Genomic DNA, 24,484 nt, shown 5'->3' with positions numbered 1-24,484 from the left:
CTGTATTAAATGCCTAAAATAAATCCTATTGATATCTTCTATTTGTACTGTTCTCTGAGATGAAGATGTGGAAATTGACATTTTGTGTAAAAAGAAAAAAAAAAAAAGCACAAAATATTTGCCTATGTCTCCTCCAAGAGAATGTTTCAAAGTTTAAAATGCAAATGCATTCCCCTTCCTATTATCTAAAAACCACGACTGAATAAGAAATTCAGTAATTTTTTTTTTTCAGATCTATAAAATCAGAGTAGATCAACATAGTCTTAAACTTACTTTAAATTTGGTTAGAAGAAGAGAAGTTTTACTGTGCAAGTACTGCAAAGAAGTATTAATTCTACAAACTTGTTCCAAAGCAGTCTTTTTATTGTTACTAGAGCAACGACTTGTCACTTCATTTCTAGGTTACCTTCAAAGGCATCTGCTACAATCTTTTCTGAAGGATGTTTTGTCTGAAGTAGTGTTTTTTAAAATCTAGTTTCACACTGATTTTTTTGTTTACACCTAGCTATGATGACTGTGTGATCCCATGACTGTTCTCTGCCTGTTTTCCTGTTAGCCAAAGGAATGCTAACTGTGCTTCAAATGAAGAATTTCAATTCCTGGGTATCAGTGCAGTGCTTCACAGAATGACAGAACCATAGGGAAGTGTCACAATAGAGTAAGAGTGTTGAGAAAAGGCAGCAGGTTAGATCTACACAACTTAGTGGGACTAGTTGCCTCTCTGACATGGAGAATTCAAGTTCTATATTTAGCAGGCACTTAGGTAAGTCCCTAAGAGTTTCTGTATGGTGACACAAGCCCAGGCTCTGAAAGACAGACTGTATTTCCATCAGTTTTTATGCTGTGGCACACTCACTTGGCTTCTAGCAGGCTAGTTCAATGCTTGCACTGACCTGTCCTGATGAAGGCTCTGCTCTGGAGCTGACCCACCCCATCCCAGCTACAAGCACTGGCAGAACTGCTAAAGCACCACACGGGTCTTCAAGTAGCTTGTGAGATTCCTAGTGTGAAGTTTTGACTTGAAGAAAGGCAGTAACTACTGAGAAACACAAACTGATGACTGAAGTTCAAAAACCAACCTCGGGGTGAGATCTGCATTTCTCCAAGGCATCTCCATAGATCTTATTTGGACTAGAAGAAGAGAATAGCTCTTTAAAAATCACATAGAACAAGCCACCTGTAACAGAGACAACAGCAGATGAAATGAAAACTTATGAAACCAGATGGAATTAACGAGAAGTGTCTTCTGATAAAGAATGTAATTTAAAAAAAATAACCTGTAACACCAATTCCAACAAGCACCACAATAAAATAGGTAAAGTCTCTTCCAGCTTCTTTCACTGAAATAAAAAAGATAATAACACATAAGTTGCAGCCTTGGATAACACTTGTATGCCTTTCTTACATAAATGCTCTTCTGTTAATCTGTAGTTCAAACAACGTTTTACCAGAAGAAAAAATTCCAGTAACAGTTTCCATAATGCCACATTGCTGTAAAACAGGCCAAGGAACATCTCTTACATTGTACAGGTCATGCTTACATGTCAGTGTTAAGCCTTATTACTTTCGGTTTGCCAGATGTTTGCAAGATCCAAAGTAGCAATGACTGCTACTTCTTGGGTACATGAGAGCTAGATTTTTTAGGAACTAATGAGGCATTTAGCACTGCAGTATTCACACTACCACCTAAACGCACAATCACTGCAATCCTTATGCAAAGAAAAGAAGTAAAAATAAAAAAGTGAAAGCTTAAAAGTCACACACACTGAAAATAACCGGTTTTATGAATTAGCAATCAATAGAACAGTAAAAGGGGCAATATTAGCCCCAAAACAATATTTTATTTATTAACAAAACTAACTGCTGTTTGATTAGTTTTTATCTTTCAATTTTGATCTAAAGTACAAGTGTCAGTATATACTTCAAAGTAAGTCATATGAGAGTCTCTCTTTCAAAATATTTGAGTATTTGGAAAGAGACTACTATCTTTTAGTGGCAGTGTGCATTTTAGTGGAGTACAAGTTAAGGAGGAAACGTTAGTAACTATTTCTCCTGCAGTCTTCTAATTAGTTGAAGGCATTTTTTGTAAATCATTTCAAAGTACTTAAACTTTCTGAGGCTAATTATGCAGTAATCACTTTTCACTGAAGTGAATGAGTGAAGGCAATCCATCACGTGTAGTGACGATTTGGTTGGAGGTGAATTTATCCCAACAGCCCTACAGTCAGGCTGCATGTGATAGGTTTTCCTTCTGAAAAGGAAAATGAGAGTCTGCTACACCTTGTGCCTGATAATTACTTAAATCCACAGATTATTTAGAAGAAATCACATAATTTGTTCTGATTGTGCAACGCATATATAGAAATGTAATAGCTGCTCCAAACAATATGATGCGAAAAGAAACCGGCTCGGTGTGCTGAGATTTATTTTTTTTTTTTTCCTAGATACTTGATGTTTGGAACTACAAAACTTTAGCTGAGCAGCGTACAGCATCCTGCGCCTTACCTTTCTGAGCCGCCGACACCAGCGTCTCCTCGTTCAGTGCCCTTTGCACGGACACATCTTTGCTATCGCCGCCAGGCTTTGCAGCTTTCAGCCCTCCTGCCTGGGTCCCGATTCCCCGACGGGCGGCCCTGAGCAGCAGCTGTCCAGGAGGTCCAAGGTGGGCGGCGCCTTCCCGTCTCGGTCCTCTTCTGGGCGTGGCCAATCCCGGACGAGCCCCCAGTTGTTATGAATAAAAATGGGCGGAGAAAATACTAATCTCCATAAACGCCTTTATTAATCAGCTCTTATTGATATTTGCCCGAGGGGTTTGGTCGCCGTGGAGGAGGAGGGCTTTATCAGCTCTGCTGCATGCAATTCAACAGAGCTGGAGGACTGGCCCTCGCCTGGGGAGCAACCCCAGAGTCCTGACAGTTCTTTGTTTTCTCCTGTGGTCTCATCTCCGGTTTGGTCTTTTTAACTTACGGCTAGTAAGCAAAACCGGAGAAATTAGCTCTTCTGATTCCTCAGGGTCCACACGGCTGAGTATTAGTTCTTATCTGTTTTAATTTTACTTGGTTTTTATTTGATAAGGGTTTTTTTATGTCAGATTTCATCCCGAGACTCTTTTGGAGTCTTTAATTTGCATGCGGGATCACCGGGGCGGGCACTTGAAGCTCTTTGCGGCCACGTGGTAGTCTTTGCCGCAGCAATGGCGTTTCGGTCTCACGCTGCTTCACAGCGGCGGCAACGTTGTGGGGGTTTGGACCGGGGCTTGTGCGGTGGGAGGTGGAACGTGGCGGGTGTGGGGTTTTTCTCTTGAAGCGGGGCAGCGGTCCGGCCAGCTCGGGGACGCTTCATCTGGCCGAGGCGGCTGACCGCGTGGCGGCTGCGGGCGGCTCGTACGGGGAGCATGGCAACTGCGGGCAGACGGGGCGGCCGGGGCTCTTTTCTCCGCTCCGGCACGGGGAGCGGCTGCAGTCAGGCTGCTCTTCGGCTGGAACTCTTTGTGCTGAGCCTGGGGGGGGGAAAGCGGCCGGCTCCTTTCCGCTCCGGCGGCGGCGGCGGGGGTCGGAACCTCCCCGTGCCAGACGGCCGACTGCTCCGCGGCTGGAGCTCCACTGAGGCGGGCGGCTCCGCTGCGGCTCCCTCGCCCCATCTCTGACCCGGGGTGGGGGCGCGGCGCCTGAGAGTTCCTTGATGGGAACGGGTTCTCCGTTTTTAAGGTGGTCTGGGAGGAAAGGTGCCACGTGCCACTGAGGTGGCTTTCCACTGTTACATTGTAGGATAAACATTTTATTTTTATCAGGCACTGTTGAGGCCACACCACTGAGAGTACTGTGTTCGGTTTTGACACCCTCGATTTAAGAAGGACATTGAGTTGCTGGAGTGTGTCCAGGGAAAGGCAGTGGAGCTGGTGAAGAGTCTGGAGCACAAGTCTGAGGAGTGGCCGAGGGAGCTGGGGATGTTTAGCCTGGAGAACAGGAGGCTCAGGGGGACTTGATCACTCTGCACAAATGCCTGAAGGTGGGACTCGGCCTGTTCTCCAAGAGGAAATGGCCTCAAGCTGTACTAGGGAGGTCTGGGTTGGATATTAGGAAGAATTTCTTCACAGAAAAGGCAATTAGACATTGGAATGGGCTGCTCAGGGAGGTGGTGGAGCCACCGGGTCTGGAGGTGTTTAAGGAAAGACTGGAATCTGCACTTAGTGCTGTGGTCTAACTGCCGTGGTGGTGTTTGGTCATAAATTGTAAAGTAATCTCAGAGGTATTTTCCAGCCTAATTAATTATGTGATTCTGAGACCCGAGCCCACAGTGCCCGAGAGCTCGGAGCTCGCCGTGGAGCCGGGGCGAGGCTCAGGCACCTCCGCCGTCCCCGTTACCGCCTCCCCCGTGCCCGCCCGGCCCCGCTCCAGCCCCGCCCGCCCTCAGCCAGCGCTCCCGGCCCCGCTCGGCCCCGCCTCGGCCCCGCCCGCCCTCAGCCAGCGCTCCGGGCGCCGCCGTTCCGGCCCACCCCGCCCCAGGGCGTGCCCCGGGGGGTGGCTGCCCTTGTTCCTTCCCTGCCCTCCCCGCGGGCGGTGCGAGGCCGGCGCTGTCCCGTGCTGGAGCGGCCATGGCGACGGGCCGGGGCAGGTAACCGTGGGCTCTGCCGGCCCGGGGCCGCCCGCTCGGCCTTCTTCACCTTTAACGGGGAGGGGGGTTTAATTGTTTTCCCTCAGCTCCCATTGCTCCTCTGAAAAACTTATTTCACGTGTTGCACGGCTCTGGTTTCCAGCTCTCGAGTCTTCGTGGCGAGGGCTGTGGGCATGGTACTCTCCTCTCCTGGCCCAGTGGACGCCTTGCAGTGGAGAACGCTGGTGTTGCCAGGTGCACAGAGGCCTGGGGTTAACACTTTTTTTCCTGCCTGGGGAGCCTAAACTTCTGTGTCCTTCAGCTTGGAGGAGATGCTGTAATGGGTACCCACAAAGTTAGTTTAGTGGCTGCTTTATACGTCCAGGGTAGTTTGGGTTTTGTGATAAATAGGAGGGTTTCGCTGTGGAAGGTGTGATTACCATAATTCTTACAGTACAGGGTAGGCTTTCAAAATTTTAAAGCATCAGTCTTAGAGGCAAAGTTGAGAAAACAGATTTTTCTGCTAACCCATTTCTACAGCCTTAGGTTTCATAGCAGTTTCATTCCCCCTGCTGTTTTTTGGGTGGGTTTTTTTGCCTTTTTTCAACCTGCTAATGGATTGGGGTAATATCCACCCTTTAAAAATTAAATTGAAATAGACAGCTGAAGGAAAAAAAAAAACCCACAACCAACCCATCCAAAACATCATTGTAATTTTTCTTTTTCCCTGCATACGCTTACAGAGGTGGAGGAGACACGTTTTTTCACTACTTAAAACTTTGTGTACATCATTTGAAATGTTTCTCAGAAGACAATTGTTTGCTGACCATCAAAAAACCAAGGCACATTGCAAGTATTATAGGGTATGAAAATGAAAATACTGGAAAAGTGAGCCCCACAGGTTGAAAGCTAATGAAAAAGCAATTGAAGTTGTGCCTCTTGAGTAAGATCATCTCAGTTCTAGAAGTCTCTAAAGAGGGGGTGTAACAGCTGTCATTGACTTTCATCTTAGGCTAATCTGCCCAAACTGTGTCAATGCAACCTAAAAGCATTTTGTTAATGCTAATTTAAAATCTTAGCACACGCAGTACTTGAAAAGTAATTTATGGATTCGGTTGCTGTTTGTTTCTTCACACCTTGAGAATATTTTTGTTTTGGCGAATACAAAAGTTCAGCAGATTTTTTTTAAAATTGAAGCTTACAAAAACAATAGCTATTACATTAAAGTTTTCAAGGCACCCATGGGCAAAGTGTTTCTTCCCTCAGATATTTCTCCCTGGAGTGAAGAAGGGAGAGGTTAGTGGTTAAAATGAGCAAGAAGGACAGTCTGTGCAGTTTATGCTTGTCCAAGGTAGCTTATTTTAAAATCCAGAATCCAGCTTCGTATCTGAATTATTTCTGTGCCTGGAGTTTGTGAAATTGCATCCCTAGAGAGTATGCCCAAACTCTCTGCTTTCAGCATGGATTTAGGGCAGAATAGCCTGGGATGTGCTGCCCTGGAACATACAGAAGTGATGGCTCTGCTGCTGTTGAACACAACTTGTGTCTCTAAATCCCTTTAACAGCAGTTTGTTACTGCTTCATCATCTAAGTGTTTAGGGCCTCATCATCTAAGTGTTTTTGATAATGATACATTAGTAAAACCCTTTGTTTGATCTCCAGATTGTATTTATTACAAGACTACTTTTTTGTAGTTGTTAATGTAGTTGGTTAGCACCCAAGCTCAAATGTGCATGTCTTTTTGTTAAGCTTGTAACAATTCTTAGTAAAGTGTCTTGGATATTTTTGTTTTGTTTTACATAGCACAGTTGACAATGTAGGCCAGCGCTGTTAATTTATTTTGATTTTTTTTTTCTTTAAGCATAAATCAATCTTAAATCAAGAACTTATTAAATGTATATGATAACCATATACTTCAAAATTAGCTATTTCCCCCCCATATGGATTGGTTGCCTAGAAACCCCGAGCTGGTTTGACCAGGTGTTGGAAATCTGCTGGCAATTTAAAGCGTCAGTAATGCAGTGAATGGGGAGCTCTGCTTGTTCAGTGGCATCCGAGGGTATGAAGTGTAAGGATTTGGTTTAAGATTGAAACTCTGTCCCCATCTTTCTCTGTGGATTAATGATAGGATTTGTTTGCAATTACAGCTGACAAAGATCTTTCTATCAGAAAACTTGGAAAAATCTGTGAGCAGTTGGATTGTAAGAATTTGTGTTAGAAATATGCAAAGTTTCTTCCTTTTCTATCCCAACTGTGATGTGGAAATGTTGCCAGAGCAGGTTCTTTCACCATGGTGTGCAAGAGACCAATCCAGACATGGAGTTATTTGATGTATTTACAGTTCTGCACAGTGCTGGGTGGCATTTAGCAAAGGAAGGAATTAGTTCCTTGGCTACAAGCTACATAATTCTCTTATTAATTAATTTTCTATCTTCTGTTGGTTAACAATTCTCTTGCTTCTCATGCTGATTAGTTTGCATGCTCAGTCTTTCTCTTTTTTGAGTCAGTGGTGGCAGTCTCACATTTCTGGAAGCTGTAGCTGATTTCAGCACAATTGCTGAGTTGGCTTTAATAGTTTCTTCCTTATCTTGGGAGTTGTTCCAGGTATCCCTCTGGCCTGTAAATTCTGCATTCTTTGTGTCCACTCTCAGTGGTCATCCTTCTTCCCAAGCTTTGTTAACCTCTCACTACATCTGAAATCTTTGAAGCGTGTCAAACCATAAACCTTACTAAAGCAATTCTACCGACAAGTAATTTGTCTGTCTAACACCTAGACATCCCTTAGACCTTGTTAGCTGCTCTCTGTTTCATGGGTTAAATCTCCTTTCTTTTTGTTTATGCTTGAAAGGATACAAATTCTTTTTGAACCTCAGCAGTTTCTGAGGAAGTTTCAACGTATTGTTTTTATCTGGTATCTTTTAATCGCTTAGCAAAGTTGAGTGGCTCAAAAATGTCTCTGGAGTAATGTTGTGAAACAGAAGAATAATCAGTGAGTTTGACTTGCTGCAGGGGCCTCAGTGGAGCTTGGCTGTAGTGGCCACAGGGGTGCAGCTGTCTAAGGGTAATAAACCTCTACCAGATTCAAACTGATTTGGGGGAGCAGCAACACTATTATTGCCTTTGCCTGCTGTGAGAGATCAATCACAGGGTTGACAGCTGTGAGTTTAAATCTGAATCTTCCTGATGCCAGGTATTTTAACTTGGGTGTAATTGTTCAAATCATAATGATTGCCACGTGGTGTATTCCCTGCATCCTGCCTTGGTTGAAGTGTTGTGTCTAGGTGTGCGCAATATGCGTATTTCTTCATTTTGTGAATATGTGTTAACAGCTTTTCCTTCTTACAAGTAGGTTAAGGACCTTTGCTGCCAGGCCTGGGGAATGTTCTGAAAGTGTAAATGCTGGCATTGAAAGTCTGTATTTGACACCTCCCAGAAAACTGAAACGAAACATGAGCTTTGAGAGGTGAGTATGTCTGTGAGTAAGTCACCCTGTAAACTGCCTTTTGACTGCTTGCAGTAATTGTATTCATATCTTGGAGATTTCTATGTCAAATATTCTGAGTTGAAAAGATTTTCTTTCCTGGCCTGCTTTGGGATCCTGTGTTCACCTTCTAATGTTTTCTGGCATGGTTCTCCTTTGTGTTATTTGCTAGGTTCATAAGGATTATGTAGGTTTTCCAAGCCATGTGAAGCCTTCAGCAACTTCTTTGGAAGTCATGGGCAGTGTTGTTCCTTGAGAATAAAAATTGTTATTTTATTACTTCAATAAAAGCCAGATTGGAATTAAACTTCATGTGTTTCTCTTGGTTATTGGTTGTCATCAAGTGTATCTTAGTGTATGGAGAGGCTGAGAATGGTGGATTGGGATAAAAGGAGGGAGGAATTACTGGCTGCTGCATATTTACTGCAAGGTAAATGTTTCTCTTCCTGCTTGGCAGTGAAAGAGTAGTTTCAATATAATTATGAGTTGTTTTCTTTTTGAAAATTAGTTACATTTTTACAAAAAATATTCTAAGACTATGTTACCTGAAAAAGCAATTAGTTTTATACATTTGATCACTACTGTGTAGTGATTTCTCTGTTTTGCATTGGATGGCCAGTTCAGCACCTCTATGCTGTCTGACTGGTGTGATAGTGAGAGAAAAAAGAAAAAAAAATCAGCTTCCTTCAAAGGAGAAAGAATACAGCTGTAAAAACTGCTGTTGAAAATTCTGGATCAAGTATATTATTTTAGCTAATTTGCAGCTTTTTAAGGTATCACTTCTAAATTGTCTCTGGAATGAGTGCACTAATTGCTTTGGACTTAGAGTTTATGAGTTATTTCACATAATAACAGTGCAAGTTTTTGCATGTTATTTCTATGTCAATGTAACTAAGATTGTGAGTTTAATACAAACATTGAGGTATTGGCATTGTTGTGCTACCCTTTAAAGCTCTCTGCTTCTGAAACAGTGTCATAAATCAACAAGTGTTGCAAATAACCCCTTAGTAAAAGGACAAGAGGCACAGATGGGGTGTTGACTTTCACAGCACCTTTTATTTTCAGCAGTGATTTTGATGTGGCCATACTCAATGCTCAAAAAAATTAAGAGTATAAAATGCGTGTATTTTAAACTCTGCAGCTATGAGCTACTGCTCAAATTGTATGAGGTTCATGTCTGCTAATGCAAAAATCACTTTGGCTCAATCCCAGGGTATGTTCTGCTTGTCATGCCTAGACTGGCTCCTGCATTTCAGGCAGCCTTCCAGATGCAGAGACATTGGCATTTTCAGGATATCACTTGGCTCTTACTTTGAAGTTCACATCTTTCTGCTGACATAAATGAAAACTGCACAAGACCCCTGAGCACGTACAGTTTGGAGATGATGATGAGGTAGAGCATGATCTTGCTGTTAGACTAGGACATTTCTGTCCTGGTGCGTTCTCAGGCCAGACGCGGCAGTCAAAAGGGAGAGTGAATGTATCTGCAGTTTTGCAAATGCTGGTGATTGTGGAATTGTGGTTAAAATCATGGTACAAGCAGTAAGGAACTGAAGCTAAATGAGATAGTTTCATATCAAACATAGTTAAAGTTAACAAAGCCTAATAAAACCTCAAACTTACAACTTTTTGTGTAATCGTGCTGTGCCACTGGAATAAGTTGTGATGAATTATTTTAGGCAAATGCCACATACCAAAGAGTGAAGTTACAGCCCAAACTCCACAATTTAACTCTTTAGGTGATTTTTTGTTTCATCTGTTTACAACCTGCTGCTTTCCACCTCTTCTGTTTTTGTCTGGTTTGAAATTAAAATTCTCTGCCATTGTAATTTCTGGAGTTTGCAGGCAAGTCTAACAGAATTCCTCTTTCTCTTCTTTTCTAGCATGCCATCAGAAATGCTGCTGAAGATATTTTCCTATTTAGATGCTGTGTCCCTACTGTCTCTTGGTTGTGTGAATAGACGCTTCTATGAGTTGGCCAATGACAAGTAAGGAAGAGAGAAGATCTCAGTTTGTGCCCTAGTTGTGTTTACCTGAATTATGAGTCTTTCCAGTTCAGTTTCTCTGATGCCAGAGCACCTCTGGGCAGTTACTCTGCTGAAATTGCCCTGCACAGCGTACAGTACATGTTGCATGCAATTCTAGCTGTGCAGGGCCTGTTGTTTATTGGGGGTTATGAGGCAAAAACTAAATCCAGTGCTTTGAAATGTTGGTGTTAGCACTTTTTTAATTTTAAAATTTCTATATATTTATTTGTATTCACATGGACCTGCAGAAACTTTTCGGTTCAGGTGATCCTTAATGGTGTGTTGCCAGTAGCTTTATGGAATTGTAGCTTTGACAATTTTGAAGTCCTGCATACTTTATTCTTTCATTAGATTTTTGAAGAGGAATTGATTCAATCAAATGATCCACTAGTGGTTTTTATCTGTTGCTCTGTTTGTGACTCTTTGGTGACGTCTAAATGAGAACAAAAGAGACAAAGATAAATACCGACACGTTTTTTAATAAGGATTGCTTATACAGAGTTCATAAATTGCTCCAACCAATATCATGATAATTTTGTGAAAGGGTAAAGAGGAGAGACTTGGGTTGGTGTGTGATAACTAGGATCTGGGCATCCTTTTCTTTGTAGGATTCTACTGCATTAGTGTTGTTTGAATGAGAAAATGTCTTCCTCTATAGGAAGTTGCTGTACCAGGTATGAATCTATTTCTCCCTTATTTACTAAAAATTGTGTGGTGAATTAGTTGGTTTACCTTGGCATTAATACCTTTAGAACTGATGAGTTTAAAGGGAAGATCTGTAATCCAGATTTAGGTTTTGAGGGTAGATAAAAATTGCATAGTTGACACAAATTACCAATCTTGGTATGTGTTTTCCACTTCAGGATGGTGAAGCAGGATAAAATCACTGTGGCTGTCCAGGGGAAGATGATTCATCTGTCTCCATCTCGACAATGTCTGTTTCCATTTTCTAATCTCAATAGAGATTAGTGTGCGTGCACAAATGAGACTTTGGAAAGAGTTAGTTTCTCTTATCTAGGAGCCTGACTGGTTCAGGGGGGACCAGGTAATTTCTTCCTGATGGATTTTCCTGGACCTTCTCAAGACCCTGAATCTTGCAGTGAATGAACAGAAGTTTTAATGGGAGTCACTGCATATTTCTGTGACAAATCTGACTGTGGTTTTTAGGATATTTCTGGTGTCCTGGATGTACAGGGAGCTGTCCTTGTTGCAACAGGACCATCAGTCTTTCATTGTGCTATGTCTGTGCTGCCTAATGCAGTGATTTGTCTTTGGGCTGTTCACTTGAACAGTTCTTGGCACTGATGTCTCTCCAGTGTAACTATTGAGGACAAGGAAATGTTTATGACCCTCCCTTTCTGTACCCTCCTTGTCACAGCATGGGATATTCCAGCCTTCCTACCATGCAGTGTGGGAAGTTCATGGGTATGGTCTGCCTGTGAAGGCCTGAGGATTCTGATCACCAGCAGAACGTGCTTGTGTGAGAGGAAGTGAGAGCACAGGGCAAAGTCTTTGCCACTGTGGTCAAGTGATGACTGATGATGATGTGTCTGATTCTGGCATCTGAGTTAGCAGTAGAAGATTTGTTTGGTTTGTTGTAGTCATGTTCAGTAAGAGACCTTGAGATGAGTATTAACAATTTGAGGCAAGAAGGGCAGGGCATGTATTCTGCTGTGAAAGAGGCAAACTTGTGCTTCCCTGTTGGATGCCTTTTTGATTTATCTGCCCTGACTTCTTCAGAAGTTGAGGATGAAGGGGAAGTGATACCTTCCTAAACACTTGTGATTCCAAGTCCTCCTTCATCTTCTTCTCTGTCTCCCTGCCCTAGCTGAATTTTTGAGTTTCTTGAACTAATTTCTTTGCTTGCCCAACACTGTTTTGGGAAAGGAAGATGCAATATGTTTCTGAGAGTGAGGATGAACATGGTAGGTATTTGTCCTTAGTCTATCTTCAGTCAACTAAATTGCCTGAGCCTGCAACTTCAAAATGCAGGAAATGCCTAGTACTAAGCCCTGTCTTTTCAGCATCATACAGTAAGATGCAGAGTATCTCTCTCCATCAAAGGATATCTTTTTTTGGGAAGGAGTTTCTAGTTATCAGGAAAGTTTTATAGGAGGTTATTTTACTGGGTGTTTTAGGCTGGTGAAGACCAATTGGATGATACACAGCTCAAATTCCCCATGTGATGTTATGTTAAGGACATCTCTCCTTTTTTCATGACTGGACAGTTCTAAACTGCTTTGGAGTTAAAAAAAGAACTTTCCCCCTCCATCAGAAATGTTTTTATACTGTCTGGTAACTTGGCTACCCTTTATGGTCTTAAAGTAGAAGGATTTTAAAACTTTGTTTCAGTTATGGGGATTGTTCTTTATGTTACCCTTCCCACTCTGCTTTTGGTGAATGGAAGGTTGAAAACTCATGTTGACTGTGAACCCACCTTTACCAGTTATGGTAACTTATTGGTCTGTGTGTTTTAGACACTTTTGTCTTAAAAAATGGCAGTGGGGAATTCTGTCTATATCTGCAGAGCAGCAGGCTGGAAGGTTTTTGCGAAATTCCTGGGTCTGCTTGCATCAATAACCAGAGCTGGCTCTCAATATGTGGGGAGTTATTCTCAGTAGCTAATGAATTGAGAATGCTTTTGATGGGTAGGAGGCAGTGTGGGATGGATCTAGTCCTTGAATACTTTAAGGAGAAGGGAAGATGCCATACCATACATGCTAGTGTAAGTTTGCCTGAGGATAAGTGAGAACTGGTAGCCTTGCTGATAAATGGTAGAAAATGTCTCAACTATTTGTTGCCCTCACTAGTAATTTTCTTCAGTGCAGTTATGTACACTGTGTGTCTAGCATTTCAAAATTAGAAAACTTATTGGCAACCTATATTCACAGATTATTGATTGAATTTTTGTAGGTTCCTGGACTCAATGTTCTGTGAATTGTCCTAGAGATACTGGGGTGTGCTAGAGATACTGGGGTGTGAGGGGCTGAAATGTGAACTAATAGTTTTCCTGGCATGAAAGAGATGAACCCATCATTACAGTCACATATTTCTTTGACTTCAGAAAGTCATGTCTTCTCTGGGCTTTTCCAAAGAGAGTGCAGAAAGGATTGAAATTACATTAGTACCACCAAACAAAGGTGATTCTAATTGTCCTCCTCAGCTGAACTGAGAAACTTGAAGTCTACAGATGGTCTTTCTTGAATAGGAGATATTAAACCACTTTTTCCACTAGCTGATTTTCTATGAGGAGGACACATCATTGTTTTAGGGTGGAATTTTCAAAAATTTCTGCTTAACCTTTATCAGTTTTCACTTACTTGCTGACTGACTGTGCTGTCACAGAGCTTCATCCTGGATCCCATATTTTTGAGAAGACAGACAAGACTGGTTTTTTGCTAACACTGTGCTCAGTGGTAGCTGAGATGTGCATGTAAAAATGAAGTGACTATTCTTGAAATTTACTCCTCTTTATTCTATTTTTATTTTCAGTGGAATTTGGCTGAAACTTTATTCCAATTATTTGCAACCAAAATGGAAAATGAAGTCTAAACAAACAGAAGCTGTTTCTTTGGGCCGTGCTGCTCTACATGATAAAAAGCCTGGGTACTGGAAGAAAGAATACATCTTCAAACAAACGTGTGCCTTCAAGACTAGAGTAATGCGACTCGTTAAATTTCTAGATCCTTACACAGGTCTTCCATGTAAAACCAAAGAAGCTATGAAGTAAGCAATGCCTTGTCACAAAGATTTACTTCAGAACAATGTACAAAACATTAATGGCTTGGAGTAGTATAGAATTAGAGCTATAAAATGTATATCATAATGGAATGATACAATGATAATCTATAAATGACTGAAACTGAGTCGCAGTTAGTAGAAATGTAAAAATTCTGTTGAAAGCATAGTTTAAATTTTATCACTTTGAGAATTTGTTTTTAAACACTCCTCTCCCCTCTCAATTCCTAAATAACAGAGTCTCTGGCTTGAGTTGGATAATTGTTCTAAAGGACAAAAATGGAAAAGAACATGTAGTAGAGAATCCAAAACTATCATTTAAGGACACATCTGTTACCATACTTTGGTATGGTACAGACTGGCCATGCTTGGACATCCTGTCAACCCTAAAACTGTTTGGAGTTACACCATTGCTTCCTGACCAAAACAGACCTCCCAGCAAGAATGGGTGAGTTTTAATATAGGATTTTTGAGGACTTTTTGGGTGTAACTGATTGATAATATGTCTGTAGGACCTATCTGACATTTGTTTGATTCAATAAGTTAACCCTTCATTTGAAAGCCTCCCCGCAGTAGTTCTTTCTATGTTCTTCTCTTTGGTAGAGCTTTTTAGAGAGGAATAGTAGAAATAGTATAATCCAGCAAGCTATGGCATTAATTCATAGGTTAATTGGCATGTGATATGCAGGCTGATAGGTCCTGACTTGGAAAGCTGAATCTAAGCCCTAGAGCATGAAAGAAAAATGTAAATCTAGAAGACTTTATTGTGAGAAATTTAGCTTGGAAGAGTTAATCAGTATTTATGTGGCTACAGTCAGGTATTCTATGTTGTTAAAATTTGTTTTCTGTCTGGTAGGTGTGTATATGAATTTAGGGAACTTGATGTTTAACTATGTGTGCAGTCTTCAGTACATGCATATGAAGTCACACAGTCCACAGCATGTCCCTTGTTTTTTAATTTACATGTGTACAGTGGTTTTTGTCATTATATTCTAAAAAATAAATGAAAAGTGTTTATTTGAGGTATTTGGTTGCTGTCAAGGAGTTTTGCCCACATCTGGGCCTGTGTGTATAGTAGGTACAGAGTCAGCTGCCTGCTTCTTACACAAAGCCCCTGGCCATAGAGCTCTGAAAAGAGGGAATTGGTCACCTACAAAACATCTGGTTCTTCAACCATAAGCAGAGTATATACTTATAAAACAAATAAATCAAGAGAAGCCTTTTGTATAAAGTTAACTGAACAAGTCTTGCAGTCAAATTATGTGGGAAATGTAGTTGTTTTACCGAGATGATGATTCATATGTAGAAAATAAAAAAGCTTGCAGGCAGTTGATGTGTTTATTTCACAGAGTTACAAGTTTTAGAAATTGTGACTAGAGATGAAGTCAGTGGTTTCACCAATTTCAGTATGTCATTGTTTAGACTATAAGGCAGTAGTGCAGGGACAGGCCTGATTGACTTAAAGATGGAAAAGGTTGATGTTGATCAAGAAGAAATGTTTTACTGTAAGAGTGGTGTGACACTGGAATGGGTTGTCCAGGGAGGTTGTGGATGCCCCATCCCAGACAGTGTTCAGTGTTTGATTGTAGGTGGTATTACAGTGATACTATGTGGAAGTCTAGGAACTGTTTTGAATATAGTAAGAGCCTGAGTCTGAAAAGGATTTGAGGAAGACTTCTTCATTCTGAGTAGGTAATGCAAACTCTTACTTACTGCCCTTTTTTAAAATGCATCATTAGTTAATAAGAGTGTTCATGAACTTATATTTAAGATTTTTTTGGAGCTAATGGCTTTAATTATAGGTAAAATATAGAAAAAAAATCTAAAAAAGGAAAGCTTCCTGTAGCACATACTTTTAATTTATTATATGTACAGTTTGATACTTTCCTTTGAATTTTGCTTCTCAGTGATTTCATCTAGTATCAATAGAGTATGAAAAACAAGTTATAAAGTAATTCTGTATCTTGAAAAATTGGGCAAGTACGTAAGTTCTTTTTTTAAGCATGTTTTAGAAGATCGTAGTGTTTTTTATTTCTTTTCTTGTTAGGGGTTGAGATCCTGCTAGTACACTGTGGTTGTTCAAATGTATGGTTTATGATTCTGCATGGCAAATGCTTTCAAAACCATTTTCATCATGTGCTGCTGGTCAGACTTTACAGTTAAAAATGAAATTAAACTGAACTTTTACATGAATAAGGAGACACAGCCTTTTTACTTCATTCTGTATGTTCTTTTCAAAGACCTCGTCGATTTTCCTTGATTGCTGAATACCCTCTTGGCAACCTGACTGAAAGTAGTGTCGCAGTTGGTGCTGATGAGCTTGTCCAGCTCTTCAGTCTGAGTCCAGGACTCTTAGTAGGAATTTGGAAGGTAAGATAACATTTTGTTTCTGTATTTTATTATGATTTGAATGAAAAAAAAAAAAAAAATGGCTTGTAGTTTGGGTTTGAGGAGGGCTTTTTTTTTTTTAATCTTCCTTTTTTTTCCCCTTTGGATTTTGAAAGATCTTGTCTAAACTAGTAACCACAAAACACATGTAGGGACAGTAAGTGGAAGATTTATTGTATCCTGAAGAGCTGTCACAGGAGTATATATACTTTTTTAAAAAATCCACTTCTAATTAAGAGATCAGTTATCTATCATTCCATATTAGATGCTGTGTTCAATTTTATTTATTTTACAGTCTTCACATGCCCAAGTTTGATATGCTAGAATAATTTTAAATGGAATGGTTTGAGAAAAGAAGTGCTTCTTCCTCTGATTCATGCCATTACCTGCCCATGCCACTCAAAGTGATGAGTTCCCACATAGCAACTTAATTTTAATCTACATCACCAGGTAGCTGTATCCTGCTCCAGCAGCAGGAATGCTGTAAATGGTGCCCTTTTGGGGGTATTAAATTCTTGGTATTAAGAGTCTAGGTTAAGCAGTTAGCCTCTGTAGGGTAAGTCTAGACATGAATGTCTTTAGAGGGCAGTGCCGAACATCTGAAGTCGACTTCAGAAGGAATCTGCATCTTTGCATGGGATGCACTGGCACCTCTGTGTCTGCCTGTGGCTATGTAGCTCTGGGTGCTATGGAGGCCTGTTTCAGGTGTTCTGCTCTTGGTCTGAATTGAGAGGTGGTAGCCCTTTTTTCCTCCCCTCAGCCATGCTCTTGATGTAGACTTAGGTTATTTGGAACTTTCCTAAGGGAGGCTGTGAGCAGTTCCTCAAAGTTGTGTCTAATCTCCAGCTGCAAACATGCTGCCTCAAATGTACACAATCGCCAGAGGCAATGTTTAAAAGTGCAGAAGGACTATTTCTTTCACTCCTACTTAAAGGTAAGAGTGAAAATCCATTTCCTGGAAAACTTGAAAACCTGACTGGCATAAACCCATTATTGGTTGTTTCAGTCTGTGAAAATCTCTGCTAAGTGAACAGCCATTTCTCTCTTATCTTCAGACGTTTTGTAGATGGGTGCCCCTGTATTGTTGGCTCTCTGGTCTTGCTCATGCATTGGCCCCATCCATGCTCAGAAAGAGAGATCTTTCAGCACCTGGAAATGGTTCAGTCATAACCAAGTTTCACATCATTGTTAAGAATCGAGTGCCTCACTCCAGTATATTTTCCCTGCTTGCTTTTCTGAACAGCAGTTCTTATTCTCTGTGTAGGCAGAGTAATATGAGGTAGTTAAGTGTCAGTGGGTGTAATAATTGTAAATGCCACACGTCTTGTTTTTTGCACATATCTGCATAACAGAAACCAAGGGCAGGTTACGTGGGCCTTCTGGTATTTGGACAGAGAAAGACTGAGAAATTATGAGATTGATAGATCTCCCTAGTTAAATCTTTTATAGCTGTAATTTTGCACTTTGAAAATACAGGAGCAGTTAAAAAGCCAAAAGTTTGAATAGAGGATGTCATTTTCTGGTAACCCAGAGAGATGAAAACAGTAGTTGCCCACATTTCAGGAGAGTAATAGACTTCTGGCAGGGAATTATTTTCCTATTGACTTCTGTGTTTGGAAATGCAGGATTTTAAAAAATGCATTTAAAGAAAAAAAAAACTTGATATCCTAGTATTGTGTTCTTGAAGTAAATATATACCTCTGTCTCTAGTTTTCGCATTGATGTTTTCTCTGTATAGACATCTGTAGAAGGTTATGTTTTTAATGTTTTCCTAGGACTAAATAGTCTGGTGAAGACATGTTTTTTACTTTGAAATTCACAGTTTCTATTGAATAATTCTGTATTCCTCACTGATGTTAGCCCTCTTTGGAAATAGTTCTTTACATGGGAAAATAATCTTGATGTTTCAGCAGTTGGGAGTAAGTGCAGTTTGATTTTGTTTAGGTATCTTTTTAAAAGTGGTTATTAGAAGCTAGGGGCAATTCTTGGAGCTCTCATAATTTTTGCCTAGACATAGGTAGTTTCCCTCTCTTTCCCTGTAATACAGAAATTCTGTAATCTTTTATATATATTCTGTACTCTTGTGAAAAAACAGTAAAGGTTTTAGGAGTCCAAGTATTAAAGCAAGCCATTACTAACATTATTACAGTAACTGGCAGAGTAATAAGCGGCAGCATTTCTCTATGAATTTTAATGCTCAGAAAGACCTTGTGAAAAAAAGAATTTCCAGATAAAAATACATATACTTTAATTAACTTTTCAGGAGAAAAATGAAATTGCTTTTGTTATGGCGAATCTTCATTATAATCAACTTCTTGAGAGAAGCATTTTGGGTTCTGCTACTGTGTAAGTTTGGTTTTCCTTTGTGGGAAGTAAAGATAACCTTTTGAATAAAGCTTTGAGTTTTACAATTAAAATTGCCTGCTGGTAAGATGCTTATGTTTAGGCAGTAATTAACTATTCTTGTGTAATATAAACAACAGTTACAGTAAATACAAAAATGTAGAAGCATTTTCATACTAAAATATTGCCATCATTATGCTATTGTGGAGATAATTTAGTTAAAAAAGTGTACTAGTACTGGCTGTATTGAGAAAGTTAGAAATACACTGCCCATACTTTCTCCCTTTTCATAAGCAGTCTTTTTATTTCCTCTTCCTATCTGAAACAGTGATAGAAAAGAGGGAGACATTTCAGGAAGTAGAGAAGTAATCTTTGGCTGTGTAAGAGGGGAGAAAAATTCTGGTAAACTGGTGAGGTGCTTGCAATTATCTTTTAGTCCTATTCAGAGAGTAGCAGGGTTTCCTATTAAGTGTTTGTATATGTGTATATTGCAGTGTATAATGTAATACCTGTTTATACATTATAAACTGTTTAAAAATACAATTTTTTTTTTTTTTTTAGCTTTAGAACAGTATTTGGGGAATTTATTTGCCACTCCGCTTTCTAGTCAGATACTTTTGTATCTACCAGTAGTCTTAAATGCCCACTATAACTCAGTGTGGCTCTTCTCTCACAGAATGTAAGATTTAACACCTTCTCTCTTAGTACCAGATTGGATCCTGTGTAGAAGTTGCTCAGTTGCCTCTGGCATGTGGTCACTTCAGGTCATTTATGTGCAGTAGTTATTTAGTTAGGCACAGGCAAAATAATTTCAATATTTGCTATTTCAGAGAAGTCTCTAGAGCTAGTGGGCTTTTAGATTTGTAGTTAAGCTGATGCTTTTTTCTTTGTTGAAGACAAATCCGTGTTTTGAAGTTTAACAGATGTACCTTTTAAAGTTGACTGACATATTTTCTCCCTTTGGCTGGGCTGAACAGCTGATCAGCAGTTTTAGACACTGTATTAGTTTAAAAGAAGTGTGATGAACTAGAGATGTTTGATTTCAAAACTGTCTTAAGATGACAGTCTCAGTGTAGGGCTGTATGTTACATCTCTATTAAGTCATGTTCCCCCTTGCTAAATTCTATTATTTTTCTTTTTTTCAAGTCAATATACTCCTCCACCTAATCAACCTTTACTGGATGATATTGACTCAGAGTATGGACTGCATGAGTACAACCTGCATCTTGACCTTCATGGCAGAACCTGCATGTACCTGTGTGGATCATTCAAGTGCCTCTTCTGCAGAAAACGTAAAGTTGACAGAACAATAATGTTTGTTTTAGAAATGATCCCTGTCTTTCCTTCTTGTATCCAGTTTCTCTCTTTTAAGGGGTGAAACTGAAATGGAATTTTAAGAGTAAGATGTCTGTTAGTTGTGTGGTTTCTTTATATCTGCATGGTGCTTTGTGTGGCATCCTAAGGCTGCTCTGTAAGAAGTCTGCCCATTGTTACATTTTTATAGTGTCAGGCCTGGGACTGAATTCTTCAGATTGTCAGGGTCTTTTCTTTTAGTTCTCTGCTGCATTAATAATGCGGTGGCATAGCTCTTGGTGCAGGCTGATGTTTCTTTCAGTTGTATTTTATAAAGGAGAGACAGTTTGTCCTCGTACAATTTGGAAGCTTATTTCTGTAGAATTCTCCTTGAGTATACTTTGGATGCACAGACAGATTGAAAATATAGATAAATTTGTAGAAGTTACTGTGAACTTTAAGATCTATAGGGTTTTTTTTGGTGAGCTTGAGGTTGCCTGTTCTGGCATCTCGTCATTGTGTGGTAAACAATTTCAGTCATTTTTTTTAACTGCTGCTTCATTCTGTTTTCAGCACTTCTTTCCATGAGACGTGATTGACCATCCCTGTTATTCTCATACAGCCCAAATTCATAATTGTACTGAGGTTTTGAAAAATACATGTGTGATCTCTCTTTTGACATAACTTCAGCATAAATTCCTACAGCTACATAGCTGTCTTTCTGTAAGCAGAGACAGATTAAAATATTAAAATTAGACATTGTCATGAATTTAATTTAGAATTAAGTACTGTAAATTAATTATTGCTCCCAAATAATTTTTTTTTGTATCGGCAGTAATTTTTTTTATCCACACTCCTGAGCAGTGCGGATTGCAGAACATGTTGTTTTTCGGTCAGTAGAGGGCACTGTTGTCAGACGTGAGCGCTTTTACCGGGCTACAGAATTTCCCCGTGATTTGGTTTGGTTTTTCTCGTTGGTGTTTGGTGATTCCAAGAGCTGTCATTTAGATGGCAGCCTTGTGCAGTGTGGAGTGTAGTAGTCCTTGAACCTGAAATATACCTGAAATACATTTTTCAGATTCCAGAAAAGTTGCAAGCTTAAACTAAATGAATAATTCTACGGCTAAAACTTCAGTGAAAGTCTACGCATGTAGCAAGAAATCTTACCTGAAGTGTTGTGTAGTACAAGAATCCTCTTTATATTATCCGAAAAAACCCCAAAACGTCTCAAAATTGGCAAGAGGATTGAGTTTTTGGAATTGTGTTGGTTGTTCTGGTTTAGCTGAATGTCATATTTTGTTTTCTAAAATGAAAATGTTATGCTCCTAGCAATACAGTTGCACAAGAAAAAGTATTATGTGGCATACTTCCTTTCTTGATACCACTTTCTTGCTGCTTAGAAGCTACTTCCACAAAAGATTAAGCTGATAAGCTGATCTTTATGCAAATTTTAGGAAATGTCCCTGAGCTACAGTTGTGATGCCATCTCACTTTGCAAGTTACAGAATCTGTTTTATGCTCACGAGTGTTTTCTGAATTACTGGTTTTGTGACCTTCAGCAGTGTGACAGCCACCAGATTCTGGTCTCACAGGACATCAGGCAGCTGAAGCCATGGTTCTGCAGACAATAAGCTCATTTGTCAACTTGTCCCTTCCATGTGCTCACACAATAATTCCTTGTGGAAAATGCTTGACTTCCTCCTGAAATGGTGTAGTGATGCAGCATATGGTTGTCTGCTCTCACATTTTTCATTCTAAGTTGTTGTTCATTTTTCTCATTTTGGTGAACATGGTGTTGCTGAATGTGGTGGCCAGGTTTGTCCAGACTGGTTGTGTTTGCTGGTTTGTGTTTTGGTTTTAGGCTCCCTTCTAATAATATTCTTTGTCCCTTCCTCTGGGAGGACTCTGAAGCATGGAAGTCTGCAATGTTCTTGTCTTGCTATTTTTGAAAATTCTCTACTGAGTCCAGTTTTATTTTAAATTATAGACATGCCCATGGCAATTTCTACAACTTGAGGCACAGATCAGTTGTCAGCTATTATACTGTTCTTTTACTTATTTATTGGTTTTCGTTAGGGAGCTCTAGGCCTTCCTAGGTTACCAGAGAATGCCCATTTGTATTTTGCAGAATAACTGGTTTATTTGTTCAATATTAATATTTATCTGCTTTTTGTTAGTGTCTATTAGTATTGAGCTTCATTTTGCTACTCTGTTTGCAATTCTTTTTGCAGAATTCTTAATATTAAATTAAAAAAGTTATGTCACACTTCATTGAACCAAGTAGATGGAGTGTATATGGCTTCAGATTTTTTTTTCTGTTATTAATACTTACATTACAGTAATTAGCTGGTTTGCCACTGTTTGGGCTGGGGTTTAGCATTTTGTTTTATTCTCCTTTTCATGTAAACAGAATTGGCAATATGGTCTCACTGGCAGATAGTGTAGGGTGAATATGCTAAATACTTTGTAACTGAATTGAAAATATTTAGAAAACTTTCCTTGTTTTCAGGAAGGTATGACAGGCTTTTCTCCCAGAAGACTCCCAGAAGCTATGAATCCAGCTTCTTAATAAATACTTTTGAAGTGTATTTACCTAGGTTTTCAACTTTTTAAGCACAGCTTTGTACCCACATGGTAGTTTAAGCTTTGACTTTTCAATGTCATTTCTTGTTGATGTAAACTGATGTGATGTGCTTGCAAAATGTGAGAGTTGATTTTTGTGTATTTAGAGAGCTTTTAAGATTTGTTTGAAAAATTTCATATCAGGCTTTTGAAATGTTTTGCTTGACCTTGAAGATTGATTTGCAAGTTTAAATAACCATTTCAGTGTCTTAAGGCTGGTTGTTGGCACCAGAATTAGTGTTAAGCACAGCTTTTCCTCTGAAAATACCAATCAAATGACAATTTGCAACAAAGGCTTGGTTAGCAAAACAAACTTCCTTGGCTTTTAGCTAAAATAAGTACTCCGGAACTATTGGTCTATTTGTTTCTTTCCCCTGAAGTTTGTCTACATGATATATGTTCTTTATTACCTTTACTTGGAAATATTTGTTCCCTATAACTTACTCTGCTGCTTTGCTGCTATGCGTGTCTTGCATAAACCAAGGACTAGAGATGTTATAAGGGGACAATGAAACAAAGTCTGGATCAGGCTGAAGAAAGCCCTGTCCAATTTGCTTTCTCTGTGTTTCTCTTCATATGTTTAACATAGCTTGTTCTGTCCTTTAATTTCATTTTCTTATGTGACTGGGGTGAGGAAGGGAAGACTTCAGTACTTAGCCTGCAGTTCCTTGCTTGTTTCTAGGCAGACTTTTCCCTCCTCTGGAATATAAAGACTGCAATGGAGCTTTTATATTAAAAAAACCCATATATAAAGACTGGATTAACCAGCCCATGAATAATTAGCCTTCAGATTCTTGATCTGTTGCCTATTTCCATTCTGGCTAAAGTTAAGAAGTAACTATAATACACCTTAGCCAGCTGATCTATCTAGCAGTGGTGTATTAATGTCATGCAGTGGCAGTGATGTCCTGGGCTTCATTAATTTATTAGCAGAATGCTTTTTTCAATCCATTTTTAATCCATTCAAACTTCATTTGATTTGAATGAGTAAGAGAAATGGCCACTTCCATTCAGACTGGAATTGTGGATAACCAAATAGTCATCTTAGAAAAAAATGCTTGTTGACTGATGTTTTCAAATCTTGTTCAAAAACTCAACTTTAAGTGTGGTCTTTCAGTGGTTAGTTAGTAAACTAAGTAAAATATTTTTACCTTGAATGACATTTTGTCATTGAATTTGATTTACTGAGGTTTTGGAACTGAACCATTTGGACAGGTATCAAGTTAATGCCCTTTTTCTACTTTGAGCTGGGTCCTGGAAACGAATTCTGCTTACATTTTTCTCACTGATTTCTTTTGCACTTCACTGCAAAGACAGTGGGTATCATGGTCCGGACGATTGCATTTTCCTTCAACCATACAAAGTATTTCCTACAAAATATTTCCTGGGCATGGTCACGTTGGTTACTGTATTCACACTCCTATTCCAGACAGTGTCTGTATTGAAAAACCTGCAGCTGCTGTTCTCTGTCATGTGCTGGGCTGCTTCCTCCCCAGAGTAAGTATTCTCTGGACTCCCCACTGGTGAGTGATGCCTTTCCAGCATTGGTTTGTGCCTTGGCTCTACAGCACCAGTTCAGAGAAGTTTTTGGCCTCTGTGTTGAAGTGTGGGCTTTCTTTCTCCTTCACTGCCTCTAACGATCTGCTTCAAGCAGCCACCAAGCAGAGGTTTTGCTGGCACTGCCTGCTGGATGCAGCCATTTAACTCACAGCCAGCCTTTCTGATGTTGCTTCTTCTGTCTGTGGCCTCATGCTGCTACTTCAGCTTGATCGAAGGAGAATCACAGGCAAAACACTTCCTTTTTCACTCTGTCACTTCCATCTTAAACCTCTGCAAGCCCCTTAGCTTGTTACCTTACCATCCAGGACCTGCTACTGGATCCTGACAGGCATTATATTCCTGGGAATTCCTTCTCGCCCTTCTCATTTGTCTCCTGCAAGTCCTAGATATTTTCTTTTTTGTACTGAGGTCTCTAGTGCTTTTGTTTTGCTCTTTTGAG

The 24,484-nt window shown here is 39.8% G+C and overlaps 1 protein-coding gene and 1 long non-coding RNA gene across 2 annotated transcripts in view; one reads left to right on the top strand and one right to left on the bottom strand.

The window, feature by feature from the left end:
- Positions 1 to 1,077: 1,077 nt before the first annotated feature.
- LOC310923492 lies at positions 1,078 to 2,649 on the bottom strand. Its single transcript, XR_014592604.1, has 3 exons — positions 2,506 to 2,649; positions 1,278 to 1,340; positions 1,078 to 1,177 (listed from the first exon to the last, which is right to left on the bottom strand). It is a non-coding gene; the product is annotated as an uncharacterized lncRNA (long non-coding RNA).
- Positions 2,650 to 4,082: 1,433 nt separating this feature from the next.
- The window catches only part of LOC310923490 (F-box only protein 15-like), a gene marked incomplete at its 3' end in the record, with an annotated part of 33,427 nt that continues 13,025 nt past the window's right edge, over positions 4,083 to 24,484 (top strand). The window contains exons 1-8 of the mRNA XM_083885473.1: positions 4,083 to 4,614; positions 7,943 to 8,056; positions 9,958 to 10,062; positions 13,594 to 13,827; positions 14,078 to 14,287; positions 16,080 to 16,209; positions 18,491 to 18,573; positions 19,717 to 19,862. Of these exons, the coding sequence (XP_083741599.1) occupies positions 4,595 to 4,614; positions 7,943 to 8,056; positions 9,958 to 10,062; positions 13,594 to 13,827; positions 14,078 to 14,287; positions 16,080 to 16,209; positions 18,491 to 18,573; positions 19,717 to 19,862 (1,042 nt within the window). The 5' untranslated portion in view covers positions 4,083 to 4,594. The remainder of the gene's footprint in view (positions 4,615 to 7,942; positions 8,057 to 9,957; positions 10,063 to 13,593; positions 13,828 to 14,077; positions 14,288 to 16,079; positions 16,210 to 18,490; positions 18,574 to 19,716; positions 19,863 to 24,484) is intronic.

The sequence above is a fragment of the Zosterops lateralis genome, assembly GCF_965231275.1.
Source record: "Zosterops lateralis genome assembly, contig: HAP1_HAP1_SCAFFOLD_70, whole genome shotgun sequence".
NCBI classification, from domain to species: Eukaryota; Metazoa; Chordata; class Aves; order Passeriformes; family Zosteropidae; genus Zosterops; species Zosterops lateralis.
Note: the sequence above shows the minus strand (reverse complement) of the source record. Positions and strands in the feature narration are given on the sequence as shown.